The 11,013-nt window shown below is 36.7% G+C and overlaps 1 protein-coding gene across 1 annotated transcript; it reads right to left on the reverse strand.

Annotated features, from left to right (window-relative positions):
• Positions 1–8,608: 8,608 nt before the first annotated feature.
• LOC140519592 (olfactory receptor 1f45-like) lies at positions 8,609–9,550 on the reverse strand. Its single transcript, XM_072632777.1, has one exon. The coding sequence runs from the start codon at positions 9,548–9,550 to the stop codon at positions 8,609–8,611; it is 942 nt and encodes a 313-aa protein (XP_072488878.1).
• Positions 9,551–11,013: the final 1,463 nt, after the last annotated feature.

Raw genomic sequence — 11,013 nt, forward strand, 5'->3', positions numbered from 1 at the left:
AAAACATTTATTCAGACACCAGAAAGCCAAATCCACCAAAGCAACAAAATGCAGAGAAGACCACCCCCACGCCTTCCCCCTGGTAGGCTTCCCACAAACCAGCTTCGTTAAACAAATCACAAGCATGCTCTCTTAAACAAAATCACAAACAAACACTTTCACTCATGCTCGCCAGCAGCCTGCATCCTTCAGTTCTGACTGGTCTCTCACTAATTTCCTCTCAGCTCTTCTCTAGCTCTGCCTCTTCCTGTCCAACACATTCAGCAAACTCCTCCCACCACAGGTGTCATGTGACTCAAACTCATGTAACTTAGGCTTCCATGTGCCTTAAGCTGGTCACATGGAACTATTAATGAATGGGAAAGATTTTCCATTTAAATTACCATTACAATACCATGTCCTATATCCTATGTATCTATATACACACACCCATATATGTAGTATATGTACATAAACACAAACATAAAAACTTTAGGATTTGGATAAATTTAGTCAGAAAAAACTTGTATTGAATATCTACATAAAACAGCTATGCATACTTTATACATGTGTGTATAAGCAAAATATATCTAATGCATACGATGCACATATATACATATTTATGTATGTAGCAGTGACTACCCTGGCCCAAGCTGCCTGAAGGCTAGACATTTTACATTCCATCTTTCTCCAAAAGTGTACTTGGGTACTTTGTCATGGAAGTTTTTCCACTTGGATTACATTAAAATGTGATGTACAAAACTGAATGCAATACTTCACATGTGATCTGTTTAGGGCAAAATATAATGTTATTATGAGTTCCTCCATTACAGATATCATGTTTCAGTTAATGCAGATTAAGATTTCATTTGCTTTTTAAAAATTTCTTGACATGGCATTGATACTTTTTTAAATATTTAATTTATAGAATTAAATGCATATTTCCATAATGTAATATAATTTTTAGAAGATGATTGCACATGAAGCTGCACATGTATAACTTGCTATTCCTTTTAAATATAAGATAAAGTTATCAGAAAAATCTCTTCTTTTCTTCCCTCAGCTCATCACCCTAGAAATGGAACCATTAGACACACATAGACGTATATATGTGTGTATGTATATGCAATATTATTCTCTATATATTTCTATTTATCAGTTCCTTCTCTGGATGCAGATGGTGTCTGACAGCCTGTAAGTATTTAATAATTAATTTGAGTATTAATTTTAATAATAATTAATAATAGACAATGAATATATTGATAATAATTAATTAATTTGGGTGATAGTCCAAAAAACCTCATTCACTTAAAGTCATTCTTAAAATAATATTGCTGTTACTGTATATTGTATTCTCCTGCTTCTATTTGTTTTGCTCCTCATTGTTCCATGTCTTTCCATGTTTTTCTAAAATCATTAAGATCATCATTTACTGCAGTACAGTATTATTGTATTAATGCTTATTGAAGATGAAGTACACTATACACCCATTTACTCACATATTTTCCACTTAAAATGTTCTTTATCCATGTTTCCCCCATCTCATATTTATAAAACCAATTTTTAAAGTCACATGGAGGATTACGGTTGTCCCTATAAAATACTTTTCCATTAAATTTAGTTTGTTAGCGCAACATTTTGGATTCTTCCCCCTGCTTGTCTTTTTATAATAAAGAGTGATTTCAATAAATTTCAATTCCAAGAAGAAATCAGTGAGCATCCACTATAAACCAAGTACTGAGAATTCCAAGACAAAAGTAAAATAGTGTTTGTCTTCAAAAAAAATTTTGTACATTTTCTGTGAGATGGAATGAACACTCTCTGGTGGTCAATGAATGCATTGTTATATTAAGGGCTTAATAGGAACTGAAGACACTTCTATTCCCATCTATGGAGACTGAGATTTGTGCTATTTCTCATATATATATATATATATATATATATATATATATATATATATATATATATATATATATATATATATAAACCATGGGGGCTGGGCCTTGGGTTACAAGTATTGTCATGATTATTGCTATTTCAGAGGCAGCTAGATAATGTAGGGAATAAGGTGCTGATCCTGGAGTCAGGAAAACTTGAGTTACATACTGCCTTAGAAACCTACTAGGCATATGACCCTAGGGAAGTCACAACCTCTTGTCTTTTATAGTTTCCTCAAGTATAAGTAATGATAATAAGGGAATAATAACAGGACTTAGTTCTCAGGGTTGTAAGGATTAAATGAGATAATATGGCCAAAGTGCTTTGGAAACACTGAGGCACTCTGAAAATGCTAATTATTATTATTTCAAATTTTGATGATGCCTTTTGATCTTTGTAGATTCAGAAGACAATGTAAGGATGGAGAGAATACAAGCAATTGGAAAATAAAGAAAGGCTCTGCACATCAAACACAACAAAAGTTTTAGAAGAATAGGAAAAAAGTTCATATTTTTATAGGTTAAGAGCACAGGTAGAAAGTATAAAAGTTCATGTTCCTGACTCAAAGATTCCCCAGAGCTGGGTTAAGCAGGGAAGAAATATTACATCTGGAAAAGAAATATTACATCTGAAAAAGAAATATAGGGGGAGAATGTATCACCTGAATCTCCAAAGTCACAAGTTAGTAGATTCTCTTTAAGAATTTATTTGTAAATGAATTCTATCATATATTTAAAGATAAACTAACTCCAGTACTAAAGTATTTAGAATAATAGGTAAAGTAGGGATTCTACCATGCTCGTTTTATGAAGCAAATATAATACTGATACTGAAACCAAAAAGAGTAAAAACAGAAAAGAAAATTATAGACCAATTTCATTAATGAATATGGATTCAAAGAGACTAAATAAAATGCTATATAAAAGACTACAAAAATATATTACAATGTCAAGGATCTGGATTTGAAGAAGTCCATTTGTCAGAGAACTGTAGCCTATGGCCACTTTGATAGGGTCAGCTTTCCATCACAAGAGCCCAGAAAGCTTAAATATTGAAACTGTATAGGTATAGGTTACAGACAAGCCTTCAAGCTCTGAGAGAAAGGGCCCGTCTCCCTAAACTTCTCCTGTCCTCTTTCAGATCTTGATCAGTTGCAGTTACTCTAGTTACTCTTCTCCAATGATCTGATTTTAGTTTTTGTGGGGACTGTAAGTTGGGCTCTGCTATTCTGCCCCTGGTGTTTTGCTTACCATTATAATGAATATAGTGAGCATAAGTGATCCGTGTAACTGCCTAGACATGATCTGATAGCACTGTCTAGTTAATAATTCTTTAAGATTGAACCTTTGTTTCTCACCATTCACCTTCAAAATCTTAACTGTATTGACTTTCCCATCAAATGCTGAAAAAATGTCTTTGTAATGTGCACATCAAGTACTTGTAGTTCCATTTATAGCCTCTGTCCAACAATGCCACTGCCCGATCAGCATGATTTTGTAATTTCTTCAGCTCTGTTATGAATATGAAGTCTTCTCCCATAGTCCCTGTAATCTAATCCACTACTAATAATGTAGTTTTTTGTCACTGAGTGCTCCCTACCAGATCAATCCTGCATGTAACGCAAGTTCCTTTTGGAGCTCTAGTCTGACTTCATGTAAAAGGCAGTTACTAGTTGAAACACCTTCTGGTGCTTATGTTCTTAATGACCATCTCTTAAACGGCACCAAATCTTAAAATCTCTCCACTCGACTGTCTTTTGGAGGACATGTGTGATAGGGTTTTTATTTACTAAACCAATCCTATGCATGATTTCAGCACTAACCAAACCTCACCAATTCCTAGATATAGTTAAGCAGGCACTTGGCAGCCTTGTGACATCATACAGAGAAGCCAAGGGTGGTATCTGAGGGTCTCTAGCTTGCACACTTTGGTGCCAGTTAACTTTTCTTTATAAGAAAGACTGAGTATTCCACACTGCCCAAGAGCTCCACCCAGGGTTTTTAACTTTCCTTTATTTTTCAAAACCAGGTCCAGTGAATTTTCTGAGCAGCTGGTGAAGATACAGAGAAACAAGCTTCCTTCAGAGAGCAGTAATTTTGGTGGGGAGGAGAAAGAAATCCCTTCATACTAGAACACTTTCTAATTATTTATTGTATTTTTGGGTGAGGTGTGAGTACAGAAAAGCTATCACCTCAGAGGAAAGCTTTATAAACATCCTTGAAACCATGATTCTTTTGACGTTTCCAGCATTAACAGGTAGGCCAAAATGTCCTACAGAAGAAACTTGGGCTACACCGACAAGGGGGTCTGACTGGCATTGACAGAAGGGAAGGCAGAGCTGGAGCAATTGGCCATGGAGGAAGCTGACTTGGCTGTTGTGGTACACAGAAGCCAGCTTGTTTACATGCCTAGTCCATGGCTGCTCCCCTAAGCAGAAAGTGCCTTTCAGGATCTACATTTTGGAGGTTTATTACATATGTCTGGTTCTCAATTCCAACAGGTTAATAAAGATCTAAATAAAATGCTAGGTTCAACCTTTAAAAAAATGAAAATTTTGATATGCTATGAAAATTCTTGTTTTTTCTTAAGTTTGCAATAAAATAAGTACAATTTTTAAATGCACCAAGGGGAAAAAGAAATATACTGAATGAAGGTAGAGGAGTGAGAGAGATTGAGTAGTCCAAGATGATAACTAGGCTTTGAGTCTGGGTGATGTGGAGCAAGGTAGTGCTCTGAACAGTAATAGGGGAGTTGGGAACCGGAGAGAACTTAAGGGGGCAGGTAATGAGTTCAATTTTTGACATGTTGAGTTTAAAATATTTTTGGGATACCTAATTTGAGACTCTTCAACTTGCACTGAAACTGGCACATTCAGAGGGATGGCAGATATTGTTTTCAGAGTCTTTGGGGTCCCAATATTAGTCTTGTATGTGGTTACCCTGCACAGACTAGTTCATGAGCTCCTATCAGTGTTTTTCCCTTAAAAATCATCCAGTTGATACATTTCTTTAGCAAAGATATTTATTCAAATGACCCAGCAGGAATACTGGTAATAAAGCATTTGCCCCAAATCCAAGGGTGCATTCTCTCACAAATATTTCCAGAGATTCAGGAAAATAGCAGATCTAAATTCAATGTATAATGGTATTAAGGCACATATGTGGGGAACACATATGGTTAAGGCAACCTGCAACTCAGGAACTTCAGGGTCTCTATATTCTCTTTCTTCAAAGGGTCCTCAAAAAGTTTGTTGGGGTCTGAGGTATTACTTCACACCTATAAGACTGGTTAATATGGTAAAAATGAAAATGATAAATATTGGAGAATATGTGATAAAATTGGAACATTAATGCATTGTTGGTAGAATTGTGAAGTAGTCTAACCCTACAGGAGAGCAATTGGGAACTATATCCAAATGCGTATAAAACGCTGCATACCCTTTAATCCAGCAATGATACTCCTTGGTCCAGAGAGATCATAAAAAATGCAAAAGGACATATATGTACAAAAATACGTATAGTAGCTCTTTTAGTGATGACAAAGAATTGGAAATTGAGAGGATGCCCATCAGCTGGGGAAAGGCTGAACAAGTTGTGGTATATGAATATAATAGAATACTACTAAGTTATAAGAAATGATGAGCAGACAGATTTCAGAAAAACCTGGAAATATTTCCATCAACTTGAGCCGAGTGAAGTGAGCAAAACCAGGAAAAGAACATCATACACAGTAATAGTAACAGTGTGATGATCAACTATAATAATGGTAAGAACTAAGGAGTATGAATGCAGATCAAAGCATACTATTTTCTTTCTTGTGATTTTTCTCTTTTGTTATGGTTCTTCTTTCACAACTTGGCTAATGTGGAAATATGTTTAATATAACTGTAAGTGTATGGCTTATATCAGATTGCTTCCCATCTAGGGGAGAGGACAGGGGAGGGAGGAAAGGAGGAAAACACTTGGAACTCAAAATCTTATAAAAGTGAATGGTGAAAATCACCTATACATCCTAAATAGAAAAACTAAAATACCATTAAGTGAGAAGAAACAAAACCACCCAAAGTTTGCTATAGGATATGGAGATTGCTGATGATCTTGTTCCTTTACTGATCTGTTTGACTGGATCCTTGCAAGGCATCCTTTCATGATAGGTGTTTCAACTAGGCTTTCCCTTCATAGAAGTCACTCAATCTTAGTTGAATGGGTCAGCCAGCTGCTGAGCTGGTTCAAGGAAGTGATTTGACTGTTACACTGCCTCCTCACCAGCCTTCGTTGCTTCTGAACTGGACTAGGTAGACCACTCTGACATTAGGGAGCTGCTGTCAGATAGGGCTGGGCAAACCATTGTGCTTTAGGTGGCAACTACTGAAATGGGCTAGGCAGGTTCCTCTATCACTGGGCTCTTTTCAGGGTGTGATGTTTCTATTGCACAGGCTGATATATTGGACTCCTTGGGTCCATTCTTTGATGTGCAACTACAGTCTTTTACCACTTTCAGCCATTGGTCTTGCTGGATGGTATTACACTACCTTCAGGTATAGGAATCTGTTCAGCTAGAGCTGTGGTGCTATTTTAGCCATGGCAATCACTTTTAATGTGGTATTAACAGAAGCCTCTCCTCTCTGATACCTTGAGAGCCTTAGCTCTAAGGTTTCCCACCTCAAGGAAGGAAGTATGAGAGTTCTAGCCTCTGTTATTTGATAATCCTTTTTTCAATAAGGTACTCAAACTTGGCTTATGGTGATCAGTCTCATTTCAGTTATATTTCTTAGATATTGGAAATATAAACGAAAGACATTCAAGGTCTTATGCAGATGGGTAGCTAAGGACAAAAGTATGTGTGCGGTCTGGTTCTGTGTTGATCTCTTCATATAATGTACTTATTCAAGCCTCAGGCCCTTCCAAAAATGTGAAATGTTTATTCTGAATATGAAACTTTCCCTGTTAACATTGCAGGGCCTCTGTCTTTTTACCCCTCCTGACCTCTTCCCCCTGTGCAAGCCTCCTTGGGACAGACTATTACGTAGCTAAAACATTGCTATCCATGGTGCCTGCAATCAGAATAAAGACCAGGGTCATGTAGGCTGCCTGTTCTATCATTAGGGCATGGAGACCTCCAGACACTGTGGTGGAGATGATGCACAGGTAGACCAGGAGCATGAACAAAGCGGAAAGTATGGATCTCAAACAGCACTTTCCAAGGCAGAACTCCATCTTCTCCAACCCATCTCTGACATCTCTGCCCCCCAGCTTCCCTGGCTTCATTTAAGCCTCAGCTAAAATCTCACGTTCTATAGAAAATCTTTTCTTCTCTCTCAAATTTGTACAACCTGACCCTTCTTCATTATTTCTAAATTAACCTTAATATAGCTTGTTTGTACGTAGTAGTTTGAATGGTATGTCTTCTGTTGGATTTTGAGCTCCTTGAGTGAAGAGACTATCTTTTATTTTTATTTGTATCCTCAACATTTAGCAGAGTACCATGCATGTAGTAGGTATTTAATAAATGCTTATTTACTGACTGACATCATTTGATGACATCACTATCACTTCACTTAGGCTTCCATACCTGGTATCATCCTTTATTTTTTACTCTACCTTATCCTCTCGATATCCAATTCGCTGCCAAATGTTACTGATTTTACCTCCATAATATTCCTAACATCCATTGCCATCTCTCTATTTCCATCTCTATGACTCTATTTGATCTTGATTTTTTTAATAGCCTCCTTAAAGGTCTTCCTACCTCAAGTCACTGATGTCTCCAATACATCTTCCCAAACTACTGCCAAAGAGATATTTCTAAAGCACAGCTTTGACCATTGCACTCCCATTTTCAAGAATTTCTTGTAGTTCTCTTCTCCCTCTAGGATAGGCATTTGAGCCCAGCAAAAAATGAAATGCATATGCATACACATAGAAGCATACTTGATACATATTTGTATATATTTGATACCTTTTGCCCAATATAATTAGTTTCCTTTGTAATTATATGTATTTAATGTATTTGTTAACTTTGCTCTGAAAAGGGGCCCATAAGCTTCACCAGAATGACAAAAAAAGGTTTTTAACACTTGTTCTACGACAAATTTCATTCTTTGGTATGTAAAGTTCATTGGAATCTTGCTCCCATCTGTTTTTCCACAAGGGGCACACTGCCCATTAGTCCTCTTCACCCCATATATTGCAAACAAACCAGACTATGTGCTGTTCCTTAGACATGTTATTCCATCTTCCAACTTTATGCCTTTCCAACTAGCCGTCCTCCATGCCTCCTCACCTCTGCATCATTTACTTTAACAGGAAACAAGGCCCTATAAAATAATTCACCTTCAGGATAAACAGAAATTTTGTAAAGGATTGTATTCTAACCTTAGAATAACTTTCTTTAATGGTCAGCCCAGATGCCATCTTTTAATTAATATCTTTCCTGAATCTGCCACCTTCTAATACTCCTTGAAATTGATTTATACTTACTTCGTATGTGTTTTATATTTATTTATATATGTATATCTTGTTTTCTCTAATAGAATGTAAACTTCTTCAGGGGATGGTGAGTTTATTTCTATTTTTGTTTCCCCAGCCTCTTGCTGCCCCAGGACTTGTACAGGACTTAATATATAATGAGTGCTTAACATACGCTGTGATTGATACTAACTGTTTCTTGAATGAAATTGGGTTCTGTGATTCTAAGGCATTTGTAAAATCACTTTTGGCAGAATCAGTTTCCGCAGAGCTATCTTCATGTGCTGATTTCTTAGGCTGTAGATAAAGGGGTTAAGCATGGGGGTAACCACAGTAAAGATAACTGAGGCCACTGTGTCTGCAGCTGAGAATGAGGATGAGGGGCGCAGATAGATCCCCATTATGGACCCATAGAAGAGAGAAACCACAGTGAGGTGGGAACCACATGTAGACAGGGATTTCTGTATTCCTTGGGTAGAGGGGATCTTCATCACATTGGAGAATATGAAGACATAAGAGACTGCAATGCACACAAATGGGGTAGCAAACACCGCCCCACCAACAGTGAACACCATCAAATCGCTCATGTAGGTGTCTGAACAGGAGAGCTTTCGAACTGCATAGGGATCACAGAAGAAATGGGAAATGATGTTGTCAGCACAGTAGGACAATTGAGCTGTGAATAGGGTGTGTAAGAGGTCATGTAGATTAGTGATGACCGAGCATATGGCCACCAGAAGGATGCAAAGTGCAGGGCGCATGACTGTGGTGTAGTGAAGTGGGCGACAAATGGCCATGTAGCGGTCATAAGCCATTACCACTAGAAGAAACCCATCCATGTTTGAAAAAGTAATAAAGAAATACATCTGCATCATGCACTGCACATAAGAGATAGAGTTGCTTCTCATTACGTGGTTTACCAACGTCTTGGGGATTGTAACTGATGAAAAGCAAATGTCAACAAAAGAGAGGTTGGCCAGGAAGAAGTACATGGGTGAGTGGAGTCGGGCGTCTAAACCAATGGCTAGCATGATGAGCATGTTCCCAATAACAATGACAAAATACACACAGAGAAACAGCCAGAAGAGAATTAGCTGCTGTTCTGGCTGACTGGAGATCCCCAGGAGAAAAAATTCGGAGATAATGGTTTGGTTTCCTTTGTCCATATCTGCCAGAGAAAAAAAATACAGCTCCATCAACAAAGAATGACAGAGTTTTAATAGTTTCATTCTTTATTTAGGAACTAGTTTTCTTGCATGCCTCCAAATATAAGATGTTTCTTCACTTGGTAGCATTTTAACTGCAAAGTAAGTCTATCCATTTAGACTAATGATCAAATACTCATGTCAGGGAACTGAAGATTTGGTTATGCATCATGAACTGACTTAAAGGCAATAAAAAAAGAAATAGTGTAAGTTGTTCTGCATGGAGAAACTAATAATGACCTCACTTAGCAGCTGGTATTGTGAATGGTCTTTACAATATTCATAAAGGACAGACATTTGTGACATTCTTTTGATGAGTTGAACATTTGTAATTTTGTGTCTCTCTCATCCTTATTCACACTTCTACACTCCACCTTCTCACTAGTTAGAACTTTTCTTGAAATTCATGCAAGCTATTATTGGTAGTGAGAGTCTGCCTTGGAATCAAGAAGCCTAGATTGACTTAAGTCCAAACTCTCATACTTACTAACTGTGTAACCATAGGTACTTTTAGTATATCCTCAGGTAACTCTGCATGTCCTCTCCCAACATGCTTCATTTAATTTTAAATTACATTTTAATTGTTTCAATTAGCATTTTTCTTGTTCTTCCATTCCACTGAACCCATTGAAAAAAAACAAGAGAAAGAAAACTCTTGTAATAAATGTACCATCAAGCATAACAAATTCTCATGTGGCTATGTCCAAAAAACTTGCCTCTTTTTGTACCCTGGTTATATCACCATTTTGTCAGGAGAAAGGCAGCATGCTGATTCACCAGTTCTCTGGAAAAGTGGTTAGTCAGTGTCAAAGAATATGTGAAATTGTCACGGACAAAGAAATATTCTGCTCTGGTAATTTCATGAACTGATGAAATCACAAGCACAGATTCAAAGAAAAGATGACAGAGAGAAATAGGTAGGTCAACATAAGTAAACATAGACAGATAAACTTTATTGGTGATATATCCTTCAGTTCCCTGGATCTAATCTACAAGATAGATCTTTACTTGACCTTCAGTTCTTAACTATTGATTTTATATTGCTGCCTTTTTATTTTAGCACTGTAATTCTACCAAAGCAGCAAAACATACCAACTTGATAAATTATTTTATAGATAGTTTAAAAAGTTAACATACTAAATAAAATTTGATCCTTTTTAAAAAAAATCCATATGGTAGAAGAGCAGTGAGGCATATAGGGAAGACACTGTATTTTGAGTCTGAAACTTGGATTTTAATCTTTAATTTAATAAGCATTACTGCTTTTTAACTATACGACCTTTCTCTTAGTCTCCGTGAACCTTGGTTTGTAATATATTGGGGTAATAACATTTGTATTATCTATCTAGGTAATAGTGTTATTTTTAGCAATCACCTTAAAATGCTTTTAAAATATGAACATTAGGTTTTTCATCAGCTACAAC

The sequence above is a fragment of the Notamacropus eugenii genome, chromosome 1, assembly GCF_028372415.1.
Source record: "Notamacropus eugenii isolate mMacEug1 chromosome 1, mMacEug1.pri_v2, whole genome shotgun sequence".
NCBI classification, from domain to species: domain Eukaryota; kingdom Metazoa; phylum Chordata; class Mammalia; order Diprotodontia; family Macropodidae; genus Notamacropus; species Notamacropus eugenii.

Coding starts and splice junctions, on each gene's coding strand:
- LOC140519592 (XM_072632777.1), bottom strand. CDS start 9,550: ATGGACAAAGGAAACCAAACCATTATCTCCGAATTTTTTCTCCTGGGG.